The sequence below is a fragment of the Phyllostomus discolor genome, chromosome 10 (genome assembly GCF_004126475.2).
Source record: "Phyllostomus discolor isolate MPI-MPIP mPhyDis1 chromosome 10, mPhyDis1.pri.v3, whole genome shotgun sequence".
In the NCBI taxonomy this organism is placed as follows: Eukaryota; Metazoa; Chordata; class Mammalia; order Chiroptera; family Phyllostomidae; genus Phyllostomus; species Phyllostomus discolor.
The window spans coordinates 3,657,123-3,682,247 of NC_040912.2; the positions used below are offsets into that span (position 1 = coordinate 3,657,123).

General features: G+C 50.3%; 1 protein-coding gene across 2 annotated transcripts in view; it reads left to right on the forward strand.

The window, feature by feature from the left end:
- The window catches only part of IMMP2L (inner mitochondrial membrane peptidase subunit 2), a 596,245-nt gene that overhangs the window by 19,643 nt on the left and 551,477 nt on the right, over window positions 1-25,125 (forward strand). For both annotated transcript variants that reach the window (XM_028525640.2, XM_036010394.1), the window contains exons 3-4: window positions 3,633-3,769; window positions 19,107-19,210. In XM_028525640.2, the coding sequence (XP_028381441.1) occupies window positions 3,635-3,769; window positions 19,107-19,210 (239 nt within the window). In that variant the 5' untranslated portion in view covers window positions 3,633-3,634. The remainder of the gene's footprint in view (window positions 1-3,632; window positions 3,770-19,106; window positions 19,211-25,125) is intronic.

Sequence of the window (25,125 nt, forward strand, 5' to 3'; positions counted from 1 at the left end):
TCCGATGCGTGCTCATTGCTTTCTGATCCCGTCTTCACCTGCTTGCGTAACAGGATGTCCCGGGCTCCTCTTACCTGTGCCTCCTGGAGCCCGGCCCTGGCCCGAGCCTTCTCTGAAGGGCCCCGTGCTGGGTACAGAAACGGTCACCGCTGAGGCGGGCTCTTTGCCCTTGGGCCCCCAGATCCTCCTTGAGGTCCCCCAGCAAGGTTGCAGCTCCCTGGCCCCCAGACAGCACCTGACTCCCCACCGACAGCTTTACTCCTCTGCTCAGCCCTCTCGTGTCCCCCAAACCAAACTGCGTTCCTCCCCCACCCCAGCGGAGCACCTGTAATGAAACACTCCGCTCAAAGGTAATGGGATTGAAAGAGGGGGAGTTTGCCGGGATCCTGTTCTTATGTGCTCTGGTGTTCATAGTTGGATGTATAGTTTGAGTGAATAAATAAAATCTCGATATAATTATCTGATTGTGCAAGCTTATGTGATTGGAAGGCTTCGTGTGTTATAGAAGGTATTGCCTTGTCATTTATTATTTTCCTCTTCAGACTTCCCACACAATTTTTTAATCGTTTTTATAATAATGAAGATGACTTGAGGAGTACTTATCGGCCCGGCTGCTCCGGATGAGTGGTTGTGCTCTGATATGGGATAAAACGTAAGCGAGTTTACGAGTGGTTTCGGATGAGCTGGTGCATGATCGAACCCCAGCCGGTCGGGACAGGAAACAGGCATTTCCTTTGCAGGGCGGGTCAGCGTGTGGCAGAGGTCGGGGGCTCCGAGAAGCCTCCATGTGCGGGTGCTGTATGTGCCAAGGGGCAAGCAGGATTCCAGCCAAACCCGAAAGCTAATTTCAGAGTAATCTCAGCGTAGGAACCTCAACAATGAACCAGGTGCGCCTCCTGCGTAAGCAGTCATTTTCTCAGGAGCAGTGTGTTGAACCTCAAGTGACTTGCGTGGTTTCTAGAAGAATGAGGTTGCCAATAGAAATGATTCCCTTTCACCAGGGATGGGGTAATTGCTGAATGGAAATTTTCCCAGAGGAGGCGGATGCCAGGTGCTTATTAGCACGGCAGCGTTCAACATTTCAGGGGTGAAGAAAAGACCAGGCCACCCCAATAATTCTTGGGCAATTTAGACAGAAAAGGAAACACATTACCATGATCACAATGGGCATGCCATATTTATACCTGGACCTGGAAGTATAGTGTTCGTGTCTTCGTTTATGTAGGTTTTCTTGAGTGTGTTGGGGGTAATTAGAAGCTTTTCAAAGTGTTTTATTATTATGGGGGACAGGGGTTCTTTGCAGCTCGGGTCGGACAGGGCTGGACTGAGACCTCTGGGTGACCGCCTGTTTGCCAGGCAGCTTCGCTCCGGCTCTTGGTCCGGGGTGGCACACCTGCCCTGCGCTCTTTGAGGCCGTCTTGGTGGGGAAGTGCTCCTCCCGGCTCTGGGGTGGGGGGTGGCGGCCTCGGGACACAGAGGTGCGAGCCAAAGGGGCAGCGGCTCCCAGCTCTTTCCCGATACTTCAGATGTTCTTGTGTGCGAGCTGGGCTGGGCCCAGCATCTTTGTTTCCTTTTTAAATTATTGTTCGATACAGGCAAAGTCTTTTCTCTTCCTGACACCTAAAGTCTCAGCCCTAAAGGGCAGCTCTGTCTGTCTTCCTAGTCTCAGTGCTTTTCTCCATTTTGGTGTCCGTGTAAGTCCTGGAGGAACCGTTGAAAAACTAACAGACATACAGAATGCTGGGCACAAGAAGGGACTTAGACATTGAAGGACCTTTTTCTTTTTGCAGCCGAGGAAAGTGGGGCCCGGAAGTGAGCCGATTAGCCGTGCAGCTGGGTCTAGGCCACCTTGGGGACCCTGACTGTCATTGCTGTGCTCTGTCCTGGGGGCCACAGCCACTGGATGGGGTAGCAGCATGGGGGACAGTGTATATTGGGAAGAAGGGGAGGCTCAAAATTCTCGGAATCTGAATTTATGCGACTTATGTCAGTGTCTCTTTTTTCCCTCCATTGATACTGCAGTCACGCACGCTGCCCCTGGCGGGTAGCTGTGGCCTCGTCCTGTTTGAAGGCTTTCTCAGTGTTTGTGCTGCAGGTGTCCCTGGTTCCTTAGCGGAGGGCCACGCATGCAGGGCACACGGGACAGCAAAGAGCACACACGATCTTTTCGTTCTGTCACCTGTTGGCTCCTCTAGTCTAAGAACCACAGGTGTGTGGAAGCGTGTTTTCCAGTCTACATTTGTCCCATCCATTTAATTTTTTGAGTCTAATTCCTCCAGGTGCTTAAGCCTATTGGACCTGATTGTTAAAGTACAGTGTGTTTAAAGCCAGTTTGTTAACTGCCTAACTACCTAAAATAGGCAAGTCGTCAGGTGGGTTGTCATATGAATAGTCAGTGTTTCACCCCCCCCACCCCCCGTTTGAACGACAGTGCTTACTGTGGGTGGTAGGAAAGCAAGGGTTTCTAAGTTCCAACGCTCAGGATGTGGTCAGAAGCGCACCAAGGCACCGTTCGCCACAGCCTGCGTCGGCCGCACACGGCAGGTGCGCTCACTCAGGGACGCATGTCGGTCGCTGCACGGACGGGAAGACCTCACGCAGGTGTGTGCTGTGCAGCGCGCAGCAGGGGGCCTGGCCTGAGGACGTGTGGCTTGTTTGTTGTGATGGGAGAGGGACCCGGACTGGGACTGCCCCACAGTCAGCTCCGTCTACTGACGTGACTTCTTAGGGCGGTCCTTCCTTTTTAAAGGTCAGAAGCCAACAGAAGCTCAAAGAAGAAAACAGTCATCCTCCGCATCCCCGACATCTGCAATTACCCGCTCTTAGCATTTTGATACGACTGTTTTTTTCAGCCGCTCTTTATACTTTAATTATACAACTGATATATAGGTGTTTGTTAAATGGTTAAAACAATAATAAAAATGATATTCTGTGTTAGGTACTTTTATATGTGTATATACATTTATATAGAAAATAGGAAGTAGAGTTTAGAGTTTTTAAATGACGGGTAGTGATTTGTATCTCATTTAACTGCCTCCACGGTGGTGGGGACCTGGGACCCTTCTGTCGATCTGCCATCGTTAACTTTAAATGGCTACCCCTACCTACTCCTGTCACCACCTCAATGTCACAGGTATCAGAAATGAGCCACAGAAAAGGGAGGACATACTCCTTTTAAGGGCACAGTGGGGGAGGATGTCATTGCTGCTCATCCCTCATTCGTCACACCCAGTCACGTGGCCACACTTAGCTGCAAGGGAGGCTGGGCAGCCATTGAAGTATCTTGTTGAAAATTCTGTTACGTGGAAGGGAACAGGTCTGAGGGTATGAGGAGCACATCCATTATAATTCCTACTATTCTGCCTTATTGCTTCGTAAGGGAAGATTTTCTACTGAAGTTATTCAGTGGACTGGAGCTACCAAAAAGAGTTAAAGAGAGTGAATGCATTTGCCTTTGGGATTTTAAATCTGATTTATTCCAAAGGTTCCAGGGACGAGGGTGAAATATATTGAGATGAGGTGGCTCTTCCTTAACTCAGTTTTTCTTGTGCTGCTTTTTGCATCTTTATTTCCCCCATGTTTGATATTTGATTTAAGACTCCATCCCATACTTGTCTTCTTTGTGTCTGCAGGTATGGCGCAGTCTCAAGGCTGGGTGAAAAGATACGTCAAGGCCTTTTGTAAAGGCTTCTTCGTGGCGGTGCCTGTGGCAGTGACCTTCCTCGACCGGGTGGCCTGCGTGGCAAGAGTGGAGGGAGCGTCGATGCAGGTGAAAATTCCTATGACATCATCTTTGCTGCACACGCTCCATCGTTTCTCAAGTGCTAGAGACGGGCTTTGTCGACATCAGCTCTGGGCTGGGAGCGGAAAGGTTTTAAAAAGATCTTGAACTGAAATTGAACTTGAAGAACTTTCTTTATAAAGCCTTCCGGTGTAGTCGTACGCAGAGGAGAGGTGGATAAAAATAATGACCAGGTTATTCTCTGTCTCTTTAGTGTTTTCAAGGGAATTGTAAATGGAGATTTGAAGACATTTTACTAAATGATATCACAGGCCGTGGGCATGGCTTGGGATTTTAAGATATTTTAATGAATCCCATTTGATTCCATACATAAATATATATTTTTTTAAAAGATTTTATTTATTTATTTTTAGAGAGGGAAGGGAGAGAGAAAGAGAGAGAGAGAAACATCAATGTGTGGTTGCTGGGGGCCGTGGCCTGCAACCCAGGCATGTGCCCTGACTGGGAATCGAACCTGTGATGCCTGGTTTGCAGCCCACGCTCAATCCACTGAGCTACACCAGCCAGGGCACATAAATATATTTTAAAGACCAAATTATTAGGGCAGATACAGGGTGGGTTTGGGTCAAATATGTATCCAGCAGGTGGAAAAGTCCAGAGCACTGGTCCCAGATGGTCCAGTGTGCTCTGTAAGCATGTTGCTGACTGAAAAGTTTCAATGAAGGGCTTTGGAGAGGACATTTCCAAAAGTTACATGCAAATGGTCTTCTAGAATAACTTAGAGAAAGCATTATTTTTCTAAAGTCGATGTCTAAAACCTAGCTGTTTAAGTATGTTTATGCAGTTAGGAAGAATTTGTATTTTGTGATATGGTTTGTTTTCTTCCATTATTGGTGTGTTTTAAGTTCATATATGATGCTAAATAGGTGTGTAAAGGAAATAAGTAAAATGACTATACCAGCTTCTAAGAGCTTGTGGTCATACAGAGAATAACCAGCTTTGTGTGTGTGTGTGTGAGAGAGTGTGTGCATGTGAGTGTGTGTGCATGAGTGTGTGTGTGTGTGTGTGTGTGTGTGAGTTAAAACTTGTTAGGGGCCCAGACAGTAGCCTTGAGCAGTTCGAGTGCATTTGCTTTTCGCCGTATTCACCGTACTGAGGATCGGCTCCGTTCCTGCGCGTGGGCACTCCGTGAGGCCCAGAGAGGGGTGCTTGGGGGCGGGGTGCAGCTGGGGATCTCGGGGGCTGTCTGAGTGCCGACTCTGCAGCTGCCACCGGCCGGCGCGCGGGGCCCTCTCCTGGGCAGGGGACTCCGAGCCTAACCCTCGTCTCTCCGGCTCCCTCCGTGGCGGCCAGCAGCGCCAAGCAGACTGGTCACTTGCTTTGAGAGCAAAGCCCTTTCACTGGGGGTCACAGAGGGAGAGGGCCTCACAGGCCTGCGGCTTCCTTCCCAAACCAGGTGAATGCATTCAGCCCTGATTGGATTTTACATTTCCTGTCTCTTTGGATTTGAATGCCTGGCAACCTCATCTCAGACACAACCCTTAAGAAGGGCTAGACTTTCTTGGTCGAGATTTTGAAATAAAACCTTCGTATGAGATTAAAGCTGCCTTGTCCAGCCCCCTCCCCCCGCCCAAGTCCAGTTTTGGTCCCTTGGGTCCCTGTGAGTCCATCCGTAGGTATGTGACTCTTGCTAACAAATGATCACATTAATAAAGTTTCCTCTAGTTTCATTAGTGTTGCTTTGCTGCACATCACTCTCCCGAGATGGATTTTTCCAGAACATGACACCTCCTGACCTTGGGTCTGATATTCCAGAGAGTCCTGTGGCAATCAGAGAATCCCAGCCCTCTACCCCCTGACCACCTATGTTCATGGCTTCTGTTAGGAGGAATTTTACTATGGTCACTAAACAAGATAAGAAATCAATCGTCTTATAAAGAAGGTGTTAAGTAGTGTCGTCCCCAAACGCCAGTCAGTGGATTAATGCTAAGTCTGTGGCAGGGACATTAGCGTTTCCCACCGTATTCCCAGACCTTGCTCCCAAGAGCTCAGATTTGTTACCTTGCCGCGTGTGTGCTGCTACAGGGAGTCTTCTTGGCTGCGGGGTACGGAGGAGCAGCTTGTGCTGACGCAGGTGCACAGGGGAGTTCTCGGGCAGGCTGTGCACACCCACGAGGAAGGCAGGGGGGCGCGCCATCGAGGACAGGAGGACCGGGGCCCTGGGTGCTGCCAGGGGGCCCAGCTTCTCCGGTTGCACCGTCCACATCTTGGCTTCGCTGCCGCAGACCAGCTTTCCTCACCCTGGAGGGCGCACGGCTGCTGGCAGCTCGCCAGCCTCAGCGTGGCCAATGTCGTCACTGCCCGAGGGGGAGCTCCCCTCTCCTCCTTGCCTCGCTGGGAAGAGTTTCGGGGAAGGACTGTGACGGAGTCAGCTCGGGACATACACCCCAGCCCGTGCACACAGAGCTCGGTCGGCCAGCTGTGGGCAGGCGCGCGCTCCCGCCTGTGGCCGGGCTGGGAGAGAGAGGGACAGCACGCACTTGCCCCCCACTGTTCCATGGCTTTCGAGGTGACCTAGGGGTGACAGTTCTCGGCAGAAGGGGGTGGGGCCACTTTCAGAATAAAAGGGGAAAGGATTCGCTGGGAAGAAAGGACAGATGTAGACTGCTTCTAAGGATAGCAGAACATTTATTTACAATTGCAGTAGCTGTCGCTAAGTCTTTCTCAAAACAGCAGCAGAGATTGCGGGCACGAGATACGGTTACTGTGGGAGTCAGCATGTTTGAGGACGTCTTGCCTACCGCACGGCTCCGGTGAAGGGATGAGTTTAGGCCGTGGGGTTCAGCAGAGTTTTGGGCAAGTGCTGGAGAACAGCCCTGTGTTCACACTTACCTAACGATGCAAAGACTGAAGTCGCCGGCAGGGCGTGCAGAGGTCTGTGGAGGTCCCCGAGCACCCCGCGGGGAGCACACCTGCTTCTGTCGGCTCGGAGGCCTGGTGGTCCTCTCTGGCGTGCGGCAGGCGGCCGGTCTGGCGTGCGGGGAAGGTGCGCTCTGCGTGTCCGGTGATGTCTCCTTCGCCACGGCCTGAAAGCGTGAACGAAGGGCACAGAAGCCAGAGGCAAGAAAAACAGCTAATGTGGAGAAGAGGAGAAAAAGAAAAGAGCAGAGACGAGTTGGGTGATAGGGGGGCGACAGAGAAAATGCAGCCGGGGCAGCGAGCGGGAGAGACTGACCCCGGGGGCCGGTGCGGAAGAGGCTCAGGGCAGGAAAGTGCTGTGGTGGGGGGTGGACAGGCCCCTGGCGGGCCCTCCCTCGGGCTTGCGCCCGGGCTGGTGACACGCGTGTGCAGCACGTGTGTGGGCAGCTGGAGATGGGCCAGCCCCGTCGGTTCTCCGTCTCGGTAGGCGCTGCGGGAGTGGCAGGCCCCGAGGAAGGGTTTCACTCTGGTGTAGGCGAGCAGTCCTGAGCGTCGTTCGTTGCAAAGCACTTGAGCTCACCTGTGTATCCAGGTAGAAAGTCACATCGAGTCATTGCCTTCAGTTCAGCTGTGTGAACAGGCCTGTGACTCAGGCCATTTTGGGGCACAGACCATAAAGAAACTCGCTGGTAACTGTGAACCGGAATAGGGGGTCATCGTCGAGTGGCTGATAGGTGCAACACACTATTTTAGGTGCCCCAGGGTGGGCCAGATACAGGTCTGTCTTCGGGGTGCTTTGCCGTTAGCAGAGGAGGTTCAGGAACTAGGACACCAGGTCGGTGGGTGTGTGTCCAGGTTCAGGAGACAGCAAGCTGTCAGATAGCCGTGGGCCGGTGCCGCGCAGGGACATCCAGAAACGAGGACCGGCGTGGTTCCGCACATCGATTTGGAGAACGGACCTGGCCATTTTGATCCGGAGCCGAAACCGAGTGGTGCCAGAAAATGCCAGTAATCCTGGAGCCCTTCGTGTGTGGTCAGCCACCGCGTTGGTCTTTACTCCGACAACGGCCCACGTGCACATCTTTATTTCTCACCCACGAGGCCGTGGGGTGACCGGAGTCACTCGGGAGGAGCCACGGCCGCCTGGGCTGTGCTCTTCTGGAGGGTGTTGGTGGGAGACCGGGGTGGCGGAGACACTCAGGACCCCTGCAAGCCTCAGAGCCTCTCTCCTGCCCACGTTCCGTGGGTCAGAGCAAGTCACACGGCCGGCCGAGCCCACATCTGCGGGCTCGGGCAGCGCGTCTCCCTAGGATGACACTAGGTTTTGTGGTCCAGGGCTGACACAGCCGGGATAGGCTGAAACTTGAGCCACCAGTGCTGGAAGGGATCATCTCTTTTAGACGTGTTTGGGCTGGAAATTGCACCCCACCCTCCTGCCACTGGGATTGCCTCTTTAGAGTGGCTTTTCTGAGAGGTTACTCTGCAACCTAGAGATGTGCTGTTCAAGGAAACCCAAGGAGTACAAGATGGGATCTCATTAAAGGGGCAGGCAGTCCCAGTCCTCGGGAGCGGATTGAGCGGACACTGTCAGCGCGGCACTGGAAACTCACTTTGAAGAACATGGTTTTTTCTGTACGAGCTGTGTTTGAGTCTTTCCCCAATTCTGTTGACTGAGGATTTCATAGCAGCTCGCCTTCAGGATGCTTTCTTATAAGAAATAATTCTTTATCTTTTAAGCACTACCTCAGTGGTTCTTTTTGCAGGTTTGCAACACTGATTTACAATTCGGTAGGCACCTGGCCAGAAGGCTACAGGTGGTCAAACGTGGGGAGTCACAGCTGGTCGAAGATAAGTCACACACGAAAATAAAGATTTTTAGTAATATAATTCTGTGGGAAATAGGGGTTTGTAAAGCATTTGATTTTTAAAAACAGAGGTGTGTGGGCGTGTCCATTGGACTGGGCGAGGGGACCCCTTTCCTGTGCTGTGTGTGCTGGGTGCCGGCCGAGAGGGCTGGCCCCTCGTTGTCTGTCCGCACTGGCCACGCCCCCCGAGTGTGCGGGACACACCTAGGGGTCGCTGAGCAGTCACCGTGAGCGGGGCACGTTTTTCTTTCTTAAGAAGCACCGCGTCCCCCCACCTACACTTCACGCAGGAACTGAAGACCCACCCTGGGCGCAGCTGGAACTCCAGGGAGAACTGATGTTGGTGGGATGCAGTGATTCGGATTAGAAGTTCAAGGGCGTACAGAGGCCTTTAGAGCAGAACCGTGCCCTAGGGGCCCTTGACCGACCTGGCACCGGGGCTGAGGTTTGATTCCAGTGACAGCAGCTGCCGCAGCGTCCCCGGTTCTCGTCAGAGGGGCACCCGTGCCTTCGATGTTCGAAATGACGACCTAAGACTTCACAGAGCAACAGGAAGAAGCCATTGTAAGCACGTCGTCCAGCGTGGCAGCCGCGGCTACCTCATCTTCGTCCAGCGTCCCATTCTCCTCTCGCCATTCTGCAGAGCCAGAGGGGACGGCGCTGGAGCTCGCCGCTGCGCCATGCCCTCTCTGCAGCTCCGACTCCAGAGAGAGACGCGTGCGGAATACACGAGAGAGTCAGAGAGCGCCAGGGAAAGAGAGTTTAATCAGCGCACGGGTCTTACTCCTCAGGCACACACCTCCTCCCTGGGCTCAGAATTGTCTCGACTCCCCTGACCTGCAAATGATTCTGAAGAAAGTGGTTTGCCAGAAACCGCTCAGCCTCCCACCTGGCCCTGCCTAGTCATTACCGTGTCTCCTGCTGAGTTTAAAATTAAAAGTTCTGTCAAAAAAGCAAACAAAGAGTCTCGCGCTCCCTGTGTCTCGGTCACATTTATTTGTTTTATTTTATTAAAAAAATGGAAACCTGCAGTGGGCTTCATGTTCAGCCGTCATTATCGATCCTATTACTATTTTGAATTCCAAAAAGCTAGATGCAAATAGACTCTCAGGAAAAGAGATACATTGTGTTTTATGCGGCAGAATTTGAGGCATGGTTAGGGAGGGTTCCATTGCCTGCTGAGCTCCAGCTTCCCAAATGCAGCCAGGCCCCGGGCACACATTTCCTGGGGTGCTGGCTGCCCCTGTCTGACCCCCTCCCTGGGCTGGGCTGGCTTCGAATGCAGCCCGCAGGCTGAGCCCGAGTGCGTATTGGCTTGCCCTCGCCCTTTGCTTCCAAATTACCTTCAGCTTGAAAATCTCACCGGAGGTCTTTACCCCTTAGGATGTTACCTATTTTGATGTAAGTCTGTAGCCTCATGGTAATGGATAATTCAAACAGATGAGTTTGTACCTACAGTAGCCAACGTTCGTGACGCAGAGGCAGGTGGTGAGTGGGAACTCTCCAATGTTCCTTTGTGGGCTTCCCTCACCCCCCCGAGGGAGCATAACAGGACACTCTGCTTTTACAGAGGTAGCGAGGGTTTTCTCCGTTGCTGAGACACGGACTCCACCATGCTGTCTTCTTTCATGTGGAAGCCACTCGAGGCTTCAGAGGGGTTGTGAGGGCTCTGCAGAGAACGGCCACGGGCCCTGGGCTCGGATTCAGTGCTTTTCAGTGTCTCGCCGCATTCCTTTGACTCTCTCCCTCCTTGTCTTTCTCTCCCTCTCCTTGCTTCTCCGCCTCGCTCTCAATCTGCGTGTAATATGTGGACCACACGGGTGTGGTTACGGAACCGCTTGAGAGAAGGTTGCACGCATCACGCCCCTTTAACAGAGTCGTACCTCAAAGACTTCAGACATCAGATCTCTCAGCAGTTACATGCACTGAGTTTAAAGAGGGAACTGAAAACACGATTACTTAAAATTGTCAAGCAAAGTGCTGTTTTAACCACTTGTGCTTTCATCTGTTTTTTTTAAGGTATAAAGATGATATTGTGGTGAGGTTAAAAAGTTTTTACATAGTGTGGATTCTGTAACATTGACAGTGAAATCCATAGGAGCTGAGATTTGCTCGAAAGGACCGCTCTGCAGGGCGGGGTGCAGTGGGCGCATGCGCAGGGAGGCGCACCGCACCCCCTCGCTCCTTCCGCGGGCGGTGACCCCGGCTGCGGGACTAGACGCGAGGACCCTTTTCCTCTCCGCCTCCTCCTGCGCTCCCGTGGGACCGCACTCGAGCCCTGTGTTCCTCACACAGCCCTCCCTGACCCCTGACCCCCCATCCACTTATTGGAAATCCCACGGCACGGTGCATTGCACGCCCGAGGGCACGTCTCCTGCATCCTCCCCTCGTGGTCTCACGGGTTCGTGCGGACCCCGTTGGTGAGCTGCTGCGAGAAAGGGCGCGCTCGCCTCTCCCCTAGCCGTGCACAGGGGTGCCGCATAAATGCATACGGAATCCGTTCTCTGAAGCATCCAAGTGCCTGCATAATTAAACCCCGCAGAAATAGGATAAAATGAAATTACCATCATTAAAATTTTTCTCTCTGACTCCGAGGGTGTTTCTGTACTCTTCACCCCGAAACCCTTCCAGCTCCTTGATGAATCCGTCCCCGTCTTCAGAGCAGAGATTTCTCAGCCTCCCTGCCCACGCACAGCCGAAACAAAGGGTTCCTGTAACAATGCCTCCACCCTAGTCACCCGCATTACGAGCAGTGCCCTCTGCGACTTTCTATTCTGGTCTCAGCCCGCTACAGTGATTCTGGGACTCCGCAGAGGTCGTCACCTGTAATTTGAAAAATGCTTCATTGCGGGAGGGAGGCTGGAAAGGCCGAGGCTGCTGAAAGTGCCCTGTGACGGAGGGACGGGGGCAGGTGGGCTTTCGACCTGGAATCCTCAGTGCGGGCTTGGTGTCGAGGCTGCCAGCACTCAGGACGGCACAGAGGACGAGGGCCGTGGTCCGAGAAAGCCCTCTGGGGCCAGCGTGGTCCTCTGGCCTCATTCCTGCAGGTTCCTGAGCCCTAGTCCAGGTCTGTGGAACCAGAATCGTGGCCAGGACCTGGGAATCTGCATTACGCAAGCTATGCAGATGTTCACCTTTGAGAGCTGGTTCCTGGACCGAGAGCCCCAACCCTGGGGGAAGGGCGGTTCTTTGGGGATTTACCAGACATGGGAAGTGCTTTGCATGAGAAATCCTGATTGCCTTGGTGTTTTTAAAATTTTTTTAGATTTTATTCATTTTATTTTTTCCTAGAGGAGAAGGGAGAGAGAAAGAAAGGGAGAGAAACATCAACGTGTGGTTGCCTCTTGCACATCCCCTACTGGGGACCTGGCCCGCAACCCAGGCATGTGCCCTGACTGGGAATCGAACCAGCGACCCTTTGATTCTCAGGCTGGTGCTCAACCACTGAGCCATACCAACCACAGAGCCTAATTAACCTTTTGAATTCTAACTTAATACCTTTAAAAAATATAGTTTTTATTCCCCATCTTTTGTCTGGTAAGTCATTTGTCATATGTCTGTGCTAATTTTAGCTTATTTTATTGTTTCTAATCTCTTATGTCAATGGTGTAATTTCTAATACTTTTGATTCTTCTTTTGGTTTATAAACTTTGTTTTTATTTCTTTAATTTTTAAACGCATGCTCTGTACTTTGTAGCTTATGAGTGTTATCTTTTATTTTTTGTTGGTTTAGTTCATTTTTTGGTCAGCTAATTATTTCTCTCCCCTTTTTTTGCAGTATAAACCATCTTTTATTTCTGTAGTTTTAAAATTAAACATTAAAAAATTTATTTATTGATTTTTAGGGGGGAGAGAGGGAGAGAGAGAATAAAAAATCAATTTGTTTTTCCACTTATTTATGCATTCATCGATTTGATTCTTGTATGTGCCATGACCGGGGATCAAACCTGCAACCTTGGTGTATCTGGACAATGCTCTAATCAACTGACCTTCGTAGCCAGGTATTTCTGTAGTTTTTAAAATGACCAATGGGAAGCACAGAGAGTGTCAGCAGAGAGACGGGCCGTGCCCTTAGCCTGGGGGTGTGGAGGAGTTCTCAGCCCTGGCTCCCTCACTGATGGGTGTGGTTTCCTCCCACGCCCACTCTGGCCACCTGACTTGCCTCAGCTGGTGTGGCATTGGCACGTGTGGCATTGGCACGTGTTATTCTGGTAGAAACTTGGTGACCCCTTGTGCAATAGGAACGTGCAAGACCACCCTGGCTCTCCTGCTAGAGGGGCCACTGTGGGGGTGGGGAGCAGTGAGCATCCCGGCCCACAAGCCCCAGGTCGGGGCCTCACGTGTGAGCAGGGTCCTCTCGGACTTCCCAGAGGGGCCCCACGTGACCCCCAGAGGATTGCAGCCATGCCAGCGACCTCGGGAGAGGCCAGCAGGGGGCATGCCCCTCAGGGCAGAGCCCACCCAGATGGTAAGCCTACGAGCAAATAAACGGTTGCTCCCTTAAGGCACAGTTTGGGGGCGGTTTGTCATGAAGCGATCCGTGACCGAAACAGAAACTGCTGTTGTTACTGAGGCTCTGTCCTGACGGAGTCCTTCAGGATGTGCCACTGGCCTTGGAACCGGGTGGCGGTCGGGGCTGGAGAACCGGTAAAGGGATTGTTGGCCAAGACTGGACGAGTGACCAGCGACTGTTCATGGGAGCTGGAAGGGGGCGAGAAAGCTGCTGTTGGAAACTGGAGTAACGGTGGCCCAAGCTTGACGGTGCTGCAGCAGTCTGAAAAACCGTCGCCTGCAGGGCCTTGGAATGGATATGCAGGATGAACCTAGCGAGCCCAGGGCTCTGGCTTAGGAGCTTTCGGGGCAGACCATGGAAATTGTCAGTGGGCTCCTTACAGTGTCCTACAGGGTGTCACAGCGCTGCGCCCTCAGCCAATAGTTGCTTCCCCTTCGACACCCTTTGGGTCGGGCATGTGGAGAATCGGTCCCCGCCCAGCCCACGTGGGACCTGCCCAGAGGCTTGCATATGGGCAGGCAGTGGCTGCCGGCACTGGCTGGCCAGGCGGGGTGACCCGTCGAGGACAGAGCGTTAAGGTGACTCCAGGAAGACAGGGTGCTAATGGGAGCTCGAGCAAATGGCCAGGTGCTCCTGGGGGCAGTCCGCGGGAGCTGGAGCAGGTGCGAGGAGCCCGTTATTCTGCACTTATTAATGACGTGCCAGATGGAGCTGGGACTTAATACGTACACATTTCCTGAGAGGCTTTGTGACTTGAATTTTCTCCTTTCAGCACTCAAGTGTAACACGTGTGTGTGACTGTGGGTTTTAATCACCCGGCCAGGGGAGGGGCCCTCCAGTCAAAAGTTTGAGTAATTTCTGGATTATTAGCTGGGTGCTCGTCGTAAGGGGTCAAGCATTAAGGGCTCAGGGTAATAAGCGCCCTTTACCTGGGAGGGGTGCTCCGGGGCTGGCCACGGCCTGTGCGGCCTTGGGTGCAGCTGGAGTCCTTGGACTGTGTGCACCCAGTGAGCCAAGTTCAAGGGCTCCAGGCACCAGGCAAACAGTGGGGCCCCGAACAGCAAGGGGAGGGGGCGATGGTATTCTAGACCACTTTATCCACAGCCTTTCCAAAGTGTGGCATCTAATCATGATGATTCTATCAATAGAATATACATTTAGGTTAACTGTGGTTCATGCTCCCTGGCCAGTGCTGCAGTGGTCAGAACTGGGAAACAAATGGTACTATTTCAGGTTTTTTCTCTTCTTTTTAAACTAAGAGTCACCTGACATCCCCAATCATCTTTCTAGTATCATGACTTTTCAAAGGACCTTTGAGGGCGACTCTTGGTTTCTCATGGCAGCTCAGAAGCATCTCGTTAAAAAGCACAGCATTTATTCAACAATTTAGATGATTTCTGGTCCGGTGGGTGGTGCTGGGTGTGCATGAGGTGGCTGGAAGCATCGCTGCTGGAGAAGCGGGGTGAAAACCAGGCTTTGTGGGGATGCAGACCGCAAGTAGCAAATTGCAGGCTGTGAACTTTTTTTAAAAATTAAAACATATGAGAAAAAATTAAGAAATTTATTAAAAAAATCAAAACTAGCATAATATCATTTACTGATTGGTGGCTGGGCTAACTCTTACCAGGTAAACCATTTATTGTGTCTCTGTTTAATTCTCTAGGGGAGTGTTATTTTCCCAAGCCAAGACACAGATTCCCCCGAAACTGTTGTATGATTACAGCTCAGACGCGAGCTGAGAATTCAGGGTGCCTGACAGTAATGTTTGTTTGTACAAACACTGGAATTCCTTCAGCAAGGCCTTTGATCGGAGATGCACAAAAGCCAACTTCTGTCTTGCCCTGTTTCAGGAGCCGGTGTGATGCCTGCTATTTCTAGCTTTCCCATGATTTATTAATATCTGCTGAAGTCTTCTGACTTGCATTGTTTTTTTTTTTTTTTTTTTAGAGTGAACAACCAAGTACTTAGGTCAGAGCCAAGCATACAATAACCTCCTTTTTATGGATAAACTTGATTTTTTTTAAAAAAACAAGTAAAGGAAAATGATTATGTTAATTACAGCTAAGAAGTTAGACTTTCATGTATATCATTTTATATTTACGTGTGCATATTTTAAAATGAAAACTCAAAATAGGCCGGCCACGATGTTTTAATAGAAGATACAGCTACATAGGTGTGTGCATTCCAGTGTTTGTGGTGGTTACATCCTCGGGGCAGAACAATGGAAATCCAAAATGAAGCGTGCTCACTGTACCTGCCTACAAGCCATGAAGAAACCCCCAGGAGTCGGGAAATGAGGGTAGCGGTTGCAGCCCGTAGACTTCCAGCTCAGTGTGTAAAATGACAGATGTGCAGGGCAGAAGGCAAGAGCTAGATTTCTCTGGAAGAGCATGAAGGGAGCTGGTCCCCCTGTCCCGCTGTCCTGGTACCCACATTGCGTCTTGTTCTGACTGTTGACCCCGAGTTGCATTGGGGACTGTGTCCTGAGCCTCTGTGGGTCTCCTCCTAGAATTCTCGTGGCCGCCCCGGGGGGCTCGGTGGTCAGGCGACCCCATGTCACAGACAGAGAAATGAGGCTTGGAAGGTTAAAAAGTGTGAGGGCCTCTGGCTAGTCAGTAAGGAAATGGAGCCAAGATGAGAACAGCGTTGTGTTTTTTGTTTGTTTGTTTGTTTTGTCTCTAGAGCAAGGCTGCCCTGAAGACTCCCGAGGTTGATGTTGAACCTGAGGCCTCCCTGCAGAGCCTGCGGGCCAGATGGAGAGGGTGCAGGTCACACAGAAAAGACGGGCAGGGCAGCCGTGGGCCGGCTTTCGTTGTTCGTAGCTCATTCCAGTGATTTTTCCAGTGTTTTTCCACCTAACCGCTGGGACTCCCCTCGGCTGCCGGCAGCGACAGTCAGCACAGTCACGCATTTTGAAATGTGGCTGGGAACTCCCAGATTAAATATTCTCTGAGGCTTATAACTTCCCCAAACTTTATTACTTCAAGCTGGTTACAGTTTGGATGGAGTCCCTGGGAATCTGGGATTGAAAAGTATTGACAACACGACCAGAAAGTGGGGACTCGGTGGCTACATCAGGTTCCCGGAGTTGATGAGATCTGGTGTAGATTTCGTGTTTATCGCCTCTTGGGCTTGAGAAGATTGCTCCTTCTGTTTGGGGCGTGCGCGGCCGCCTGTCTCCGCGGGGGACGCGGTCCGTGTGCTGTCTCCAAGCAATAACGCCGTTCACTCGTTTTCCTAGAACAGCGGCATCCGTGTTACGTTTCCTTAAATTTTTCCTATACATTTTTCGTGTTGAAGTTAGTGCATTTTTTTTTTCTTCTCAAAAGTTGTTTTGGAAAACTCAGGAAATAGTGTTTTTTTTTTTTTTTTTTTAATTTTCAATTGCTTAATTGGAGTACAAGGAACTGCAGTGTTTAGAGTGCCATAAAGTAGTTTTCCAGTTCAGGAAAGTTCCTTTATGATCGGTGTGAGTCACATTCCTCTCTTCGTATTCTTGAATGAACAGTAAGGAAAAAATGTGTTCTGTTGTGGTCAGCTTGATGTCATCATGGAAAATAAATAATAAAGCACTGCTCCACTTTACTGCTAACCCTTAAATTGCCTCACTTGATGCAAAACAAAGGCTTTCTCACTAGACTTATCTTGAATATGTTTCCAGTTGAAGAGATGTAGCCATTGTTTAGGTCATGTGTGTTGCTAAGGAACCCTCTTATTTAAATATGCTTTTGAAAACCGTTCATCTTTTGAACTTTAAACTATAGAAATACTCCTACCCAGCCCCTCTCCTGGGTGTGCAAATATGGATAAGACATGATTTCTGCATCTGAGAAGCTCCCAGTGGGGTGAAGGAGTCATGTGCAGGCAGCTGCCCGTCACAAGGTTTCGGGAACCATCCCTGAAGTTTCCGTGACCTGGGAAGAGAGCACAGGTTGGGGAAGGATTCACTTAACCTTGTGGAGGGGAGGAAAGGTCAAAGCAAACTCGCACCGTTTCCTGTGTAAAAGCAAATGTGGCCTTCCCAGTGCTGACTGGTGATTCTACTCTCTCACTGCTTGAAATCGGACAGCTCCCTTCTGGGGTTCTTCTCCGAACAAATCTCTTGCTCACAATGCGTTGCCTTTTGGCTCCAACAGTTAGTATTAGAGACATAGAGAGGTGAGTCATTCTGTAAAGGACAGACGGACCCGAGGGTCAGCATTCCAGTCTATGGGGGTTTTCTCCTTCCCTGCCCTGGGGCACCAGGATGCCATGTCCTAATTTTTGCAAGGGAATTGCGCGTGGTGATGGTTGTATTTTTAAGGATTCTCAGAGAAGTTGCCATCAGAGGCCTTCTGAGCAGAGGGAAAGTCTGATGGCGAGAGACTCAGAGAAAGGTAGAAATGGAGGATGACGCAGGGGTCTTCCAGTAGGGGGACCGGGCGAGTGGCCTCCTGTTAGCTAGCGAGGGTGACACAGAAGTTCATTTGGGTGCCGGCGTGGAAAACGAGCTCCGTTGTTGGCACATTGATGGGGGGAGTCTTCAAGAATTTCATTGATTATTTTTTGATTCTCCCCAGTTCGCATTATTAACCATCTTAAGGGATCAGGTGTCCAGAATACAGGTGAGAAACAATTTATTCTTAGTATGCTCGTAGCCTTTTGGAGAGAGAGAGACAGTCAAGGCAGTGATTACGAGGCACGTTTGGATGCGCTGTGGTAGGAATAACCGCAGGCTCTGAGGGGAGCCTGGGAGGGCTGGCTGCCCCGTGGAGTCTGAGGGTAGGAATGGGGAGAAGAGAAGGGGCGTGCGAGGAAAGAATTCTTCTGAGTGTCTCCCGTGGGATTCCAGGTGTTTGAAGGTAGGAAGGGGAAAGAGTGGGAAACATTTCAGGCAGAAATAATTTGCGTCTCTGTTGAGGCCTCATCACTCACGAAGGACTCAGGGACCCGTGGGAGTGGCTGACATCTCCAAGGACACCTGGGAGGTTTCGGGCACAGAAAGCCCGGGGTGTCAAATACAAGGTCGTGATAACGGCCCCAGCAGGAAATGCCTGCAGTGTTGTCCGTCTTCTTTCTAGAAAATCTACAGATAATTCCAGGAATCTTTCAAGAAAGAGATGGTCACTTGGGCTCCAGGGTCCAGCCGAGCACTGGCCAAGGTCATGTCCTCTCCTGCCACCACCCCCAGCGCCGGGGAGAGCCAGGCACACCCTGTGGCTCGGCCCCTTTCCCCCACAGACACAGACGTTCCCCCACGACACCCTAAGGGACCCCGAAGTGTCCACGGTGAAAAGGCCACCTTGTCTTCCCCTGTCCTCCATCCCACCTGCCCTGCTCAGGGTTGTCGTGTGTCTGTTCACTGTCACTGCATCCCCGTGCGGTGCCTGATGGTGGGCGTCACGCCTCCTCACTCGGCGCGTTATGCCCGACGGCCCCTGACCGTCAGGGGCGTCCATCCACAGAACGTCGCTCCGTTCCTGCCCGGCCTGCCCTCGGGCACGGCCAGGCTTGTCTGATCCCAGGGCGACGGCCCCTTTCACAAGGCCACCTTACCCCGGGACCAGGACCCTTGCTGCCCGCTCTCTCGGGAGAAGAGGACAAACGTGGGGCATTCCCACGTTTTCCACGCTTGTCCCATCGTGTGTTTTTCCTGCTCATTTCACTTCTTCCCCTGCGTTTCCTGGCTGGGTTGAGACGGCCCTTCCCCCCATGGAACAATGCCGTGTGCTATTGTGGAATCAGCTCCTGTTTGGGTCTTCTGTCGGGGGTTGATTCGGTTCCTCCTCGTGTCCCTTGAATCCTTCCTAAGGCTCTCCACCCCTCGTTACTCGAGTTTGGGGGAGATTTGAATACCTCATCTCCTTCCCAGTCAGTACCGGGCACGTATTTTCCCCTGGTTCACTGTGCAGAATCCCGACGAGCCCTTTTGAAAACTCATCATTGGCTGCTACTGTAGAGCAGCAATTTATGGAAAGTGACTGTGTTTGAGATACTTTATTGCTGTGCACAGGGCTGTGCCACGCGAGGCACCACGAAGACTGACAAACACAAATGAGAGACATGTCCCTTTCTCCCTGTGTTTTAGCCCTCTCTGAATCCCGGAGGGAGCCAGTCGTCCGACGTGGTGCTTTTGAACCACTGGAAAGTGAGGAATTTCGAAGTCCAGCGTGGCGACATCGTGTCATTGGTGTAAGTAGATCAGAAACGTACTGTGCTTGTACACGAATTGTAATGATGTGGTTTACCTGGTAATCTGCCGCTAATACCATATTGTCAATTCCCAAATTGCAGGTACATTTAGAATTGAATGTGTTTTCAAAAATCAATTTTGAAATGCAATGATGCTATAAAAAGAGTTTTTCTTTTGTATTTAAGATGTATCAGTTGATTGACCTACTTGGATTTGGCAAAAAGCGTTTAATGAGATGTTGATTGGAAGTTGTTATACTGATGATTGAAATACATGTATTTGGTATTAGTTTCGATGGTTTCAAAATTTAGCATCTTGGAAGCAATCTTTTATTCTCATGTTTCATTCCTCTGTGTACATATGGAATATTTCTAGAGTACAAGAAATGTGATGTGAAATCCGGTGACATATCAGTCCGGTGACATATCTGTGAGTACTTCAGTGGACAAAAGGAAGTTTGGAAGACCGGTACACTGGAAGCTTCTGTTTGAGACCACAGGTGGCGCTGTTGCTCTGTAAAAGTAGGACGGCTGGTTGGGAACCTGAATTTCATTCCAGTCTCAGTGTAGAAAAGGAATGGCAAAGTGTGTATAATTGACACAATGATATAATACATAGTCCCCGCACGTGCTTGCATGGTTAGATTTGAGATTTTCCTGTTTGTTTGTTTTCAGAGTAAATTCTCACTGAGAGGACGGCAACAGAACTTGCCGTATTTCTTCTGGTTTTCAGCCACTTCGAAAAATGTTTTCATGTGATCCCATATTGTTCCCGTTGGTGCACTGGGATAGCAATTAACCGAGTCGTTCTTGCCATGTATTTTGACAACAGTAAAAACCCCATCGTTTGGGGAAACCTTCCATTTTATATTTGTGATTCTCGAATGGGAACGACTGTTTCTTGTTGGATGGTATTTGTCACTGTTTGCTGGAAGCAGACCATCATCTACCCGTTTACACTTACCTTTCTCACGTGCTTTGTGGAAGCAGGTATCTTAAAGTGTGTGTCTGTCCAGCCTGCCCAACCAGCCTTCCTTTGCAAATCTGAGAGCTAGTCTGCGTGGTAACTGATGGAATACGTACGTCTGAGCGGAGTTGCGTGCGGCCGACGTCCGGAAATGGGATTAAATGCTCCTCGTGCTCTGGCGGCTTTCTGTGCTGCCGGCCTGCTCTGCGGAGGGTGCCTCTAGCCTGTCATCCCCAGGGCCGCTCGTGCAGCCTGGGTGGCGCCCCCTTCCACGCCGGGTCAGCCTGTCGGGTGCTCATGGCTCTTCCGCCTTTGCTTTGACGAGGGTGCTGGAGGGGGTGCCCACCCAAGGGAAAGAGGTCACACTATACACAGACAACTGTGCATTGGTTTTTCCATTAGAAGTGCGCTGTCTCTCAGCTAGTGAATGTGAGCAGGTAATTGGGGGGAAAAAAAGCTCCTTGAAATTCAGGGTTGCATGGTCCCTGAAAGTATATGACATTAGCCTGTCATATACTACTTAGAAGACAAGGAAAGAGAGCAATGCTCTTTTATGTGAATGTTAATTATAGTTATTTATTATATTTATAATAAATATAATAACATTTTTACTTATTATATACATTAATTTCAAAAAGGGTATATTCAAATGGATGTTGAGAGGATGCATTATAGCTCCTTTGGCTGAGCTGTATTTCTGTTGAGTTAGTTATGTGCTTTATCTGTCTTGTTACAAGTAACGAGTTTCCTTTGACAATGCTTGTTGACAGCAGGAGCTACTGTGTAAAAGAATGCTTGCCGATTGGCATTGTATTATTTAACAACAAATAGTCAAGTATTAATTGTTTCTTCCTTTGAGAAATAAAAAGTCATCCTAAAGTCTTCTTCAGTATGAGGTCATACTATAAAAGATACTGTTTAAAGTGCATTTTTACTTTTATGAGCAAAAATGCTTTCTAGACACATTTTTATATTTTTATATATTTTATAGACTGCTTCGTTTGAAAAAAATTGATGTTGGCATGATGAATGCTCATAATACATGTTTAATTCACATAAAAAACACTAAATATTTGCTTTTCTTAGAAAATGCAGCCATCTGGTCTTAACTTAGACAATGATTGTCAGCATCACATTGGAATATCCTGCTTAAGAAATGTGTGAGTCATCCAGAAATGCATGACTAAAATTTGAATTTATGGCTAAATATAAAATGTATAAAATACAAATCAATATTAAGCACACATTGCATTGATATATAATTCATCTTTGGAAGCAAGATATTATGGCAGTTTGTATTTTAAATAGTCCCGGAATAGCGTTTTGCATATTCTGTTCAGAGTATGTGGAGGTACAGCATTTCTACTGTATTACGTATGCCTTTCTCACACCCTTCTCAGTGTGCATATTCATACTTAAATTAGCAGGGCTTATGCAGCTTCATAACCGGAATGCTAAAGAAAAGAATAGCACTTCCATTAAAAATGCTAGCACTTTAAAAGACATGAACTTTCTGATAAGAAAACACTGCAGTAAATGGAGAATTCTACTTGAAACAACAATGGAGGAGGTGGCTCGAGGGAGGGCGGCAGAAGCAAGGGTCAAGGGTCGAGGCTGCCTGTGTGTGCAGAGCAATAGGGGCATTATCTGGAGAAAACGCAAGGAGAGAAAAGTAGCAAGCTTTGTGCAAAGTGCACTAATACCAGAGATGTTTGCCCTGCTCATTGCCATGTGTTACTTTGTGTATATATGTGTATGTATATAAATGTATAGACACATAGATAATATGAACTTTATTAAGACCAGTGCTCACCTTGCAATAAGCACTACTAGGGGGAGGGTCGAATGCATCATGCAGATTCTTTCCTGGCCTACTGGGCCAGCAGACCTAGACTTCAGGTGCTGTTATGAGTGAAACAGAACATCGATGCCGCGGGGGAAAGAAATCACGTGTGAACCAGTGCAGCCTCTGCCTCATACGGAAACCTTTTCTGCATTTACCAATTGCCGTGAGCCTGGTTCATGGTGCGCTACAGAAGCAAAATAGCTGGGGCAGAAGCACCCGTCCCACTTTGTCTGGAGGGGTTTCTTCAGAACCCACTGACCACCGCTGTTTCTTAGAGCAGGCTGCCAGGGTGGGGGCCGGGTGGGGGGCGGGCTGCAACGTGCTCCTTCACCCCTCTTCCTTATCTTTTCCTGCCACTTTCTTTCTGTAAAAAGCTGACCTCAGGGGACCTTTTGTTTCAGCCTATTAGTCAGTGATGCTAAGTCAAAAGGTACGTTTACTTTACTTAGTGGAGTAGCAGGGCTGGTTGGGAGAACATCATTCTCAAGTGCTCAGTGTTACTAAGTAGGTAGGTGACATCATACTGTCTTAGTGAGTTGCAGACCAGCAGTGGTGAGTCAGGTGGGGGTTCCTGCACCTTGGAATTGACTTTCTGTTAGCCTGTGTCATGGCCGTACTGCCGTCCGCTCAGCGTATGTGGCGCCGTGTTCCAACAGTGTGTCAATGAATGGTCTGTTGGGACAGTGTCAAACAATCACATTTATAAGTGCATTGACTTTCTCTTGCGAAATATTAGACTTGAAGAGAAGTTATAAACACAGTATAGAGAGTTTCCATTTGTACCCCCCACCAATATTTTTTGAAGCTCCGTTGGGGGAATCATTGACAAATGACATGGTAAGGCACGGGGAGTGTGCGCTGGGATGGTGCGATGCACGGGAACACCGGGGAAGGATTCCCCGCCGAGTTAAGTAGCACAGTCATTATCTCACACATGTGCCTTTTGGGGGGCGGGGTGAGCAGCCTGGAGTTCTCCTCTCAGTGGATTTCACCAATCGATACCATACGGCATTGTCATCTGTAGTCTTCACGGTGTCCACTGGGTGCTCAGACCTGGGTTCATCGTACACCCGCCAACACCACGGCCGTGCACAACCGCGGGACAGTCCCTGGACCCAGGAAACTGACGTTGGTGCCGTCCTGGTCACTAATCCGTGGAGCTTATTGGAGTTTCACCACTGTTCCCAGTAATGTCCCTCTTCTAGACCAGATCCTTGGTTGGTCTTTGTCCTTTTGACCTTGACACGTTTGAAAAGTCCTGGCCAGTGACTCTGCAGAATGACCCCCACCTGTTTAATTTTCCAGTCCACCTTCTGATGGAGAAACATGGCTGTCACCGGCGGTTGCTGAGGCAGCTGCGGTGGGAGGTGACAGTGGGTGGGGGGGGGACAGGGCCAGAGGAGAGGGAACTTCTCAGGTGCACGCCTTTTTAGTCTCTTGGGACCACATACCTGGGTCACATCTGAGAGGGTCCATGGCTTCTGTAAGTCTGCACAGTCAAGGTCACAGCTCTTGGGAAGTGAGGAGAGCCATGCAGGTCGGGTGGTGGGGGGGGCTGTGGTGTATGGCAGAGGGAGTAGGGAGCTGAGGGTCAGGGTCACAGCTTGTACGGCATGGAGACAGTGTTCTCCAAGTTCACGGGAGGGGAGGGTGGGGGAATTCTCATTCATAAGCACCACTGCAGAGCAGGCCTCGTGTTAGGAGCTCCGTGATTTGTATCGAATTCACGTAGCAATATCTGGAGGTTGTTATCTTTAACCCAGTGAAACTGGGAGTTAGCCGTGGACGGCAAGGAAACAGAGCGAGAGTCCCGGGTCCGTTTGACCGTGAACCTGTTCCGTCCGGCACCATGGGCGCACGCGTGGCTGCTGAGCACTTGCCATGAGGCTTCTGACAGTTGTGTTTTCTCTTCTCTTCTTAAATTTTATTGAGTTTATGGGGGTGACACTATTTAATAAAATTATATAGGTTTCAAGCCCGTTTTTAAAAATGATTATATTTTGGACTTATTCAGTCAAGCATCTCATTGAAGTTCATTTCACCTGTTTTTTCCTTTTGTGACATGCCAGTAGAAAATTTGAAATTACACGTGACACCCTTGACATGTCTGTTGGAGAGCTCTGTGTCTGGACTTTCTCCCGTCACCCTCAGCTGCGCTCCGGGGGTGCGTCTAATATGGTGGCCTGAGGTATGACCCTCCAGTCCGGGTGTGACCACACTCTGGTGGCTGTTACGGTGCAAGGCAGACCCCCAAATAGGTCAGCACTCCGTGCCAGTGAGAGTGTTGGGGTGACCACGTCCCAGATAAAGGGAACAGGACACTCAGGATACAGAGAGAGCAGCTTTTATGTATTAACCCCTCACTATTTTCTGATCACTGGGCTAATTAATGCTTCTGCACTCACATTTATGTCTTGTTTTAATTAGTCCAACCACGTGGATACTGCTGTTGCTCCTTTTTGCACACGAGAGCTCTGGGCCGCGGGGAGGTGCAGGGACTGCTGTAAGGACTTGCGGCCGGTGAAAGCTGGCCCCGAGGGCCGAGCGCCTCCCACCCAGTCCCGTGATCCTCACCGTCACTTGGCAACGCCTCTGTGGACGGTGGCAATGGGTGCCCGCCCGGGGACACTGACTCATTCTCCACTCAGACGTCAGCCCGGCCCCAGCGTTGCTGCACCTTCCCATTTCTGTACGGAAGATTCTGAGGCCGTGGGTCCTGAAACGAAGCCTTCGTCAGTAGCAGTCACGCTTTGTCATGAGCCTGCAACGTTGACAGCTGGTTCGGGGCTGCTGCATTCTTGCCCCTGACGGACAGAGGGTCCCCGTGATGGCTGCACCTCTCGCCCTGACCGCGAGCAGCAGAGGGTTACGGAGCTCTGAGCCAGGAAGTGGATGAAACAGAAGAACTACGGGGGCCGGTTCCTCGGTGCCCTGAGCGCTTGTAGATCTTTGCAGGGCCTTTGCCCCCCCCCCCCCGCCCCCCCCCCCCCGGGGAAATTCACTGGAGCCTGCTGGAAACTGAAAGCATGTTTCGAAACAAATGCCCAGAGCAAGAATAACTGAGTAATGACCCACAATTACATGAAAAGCTGGTTAGTTTTC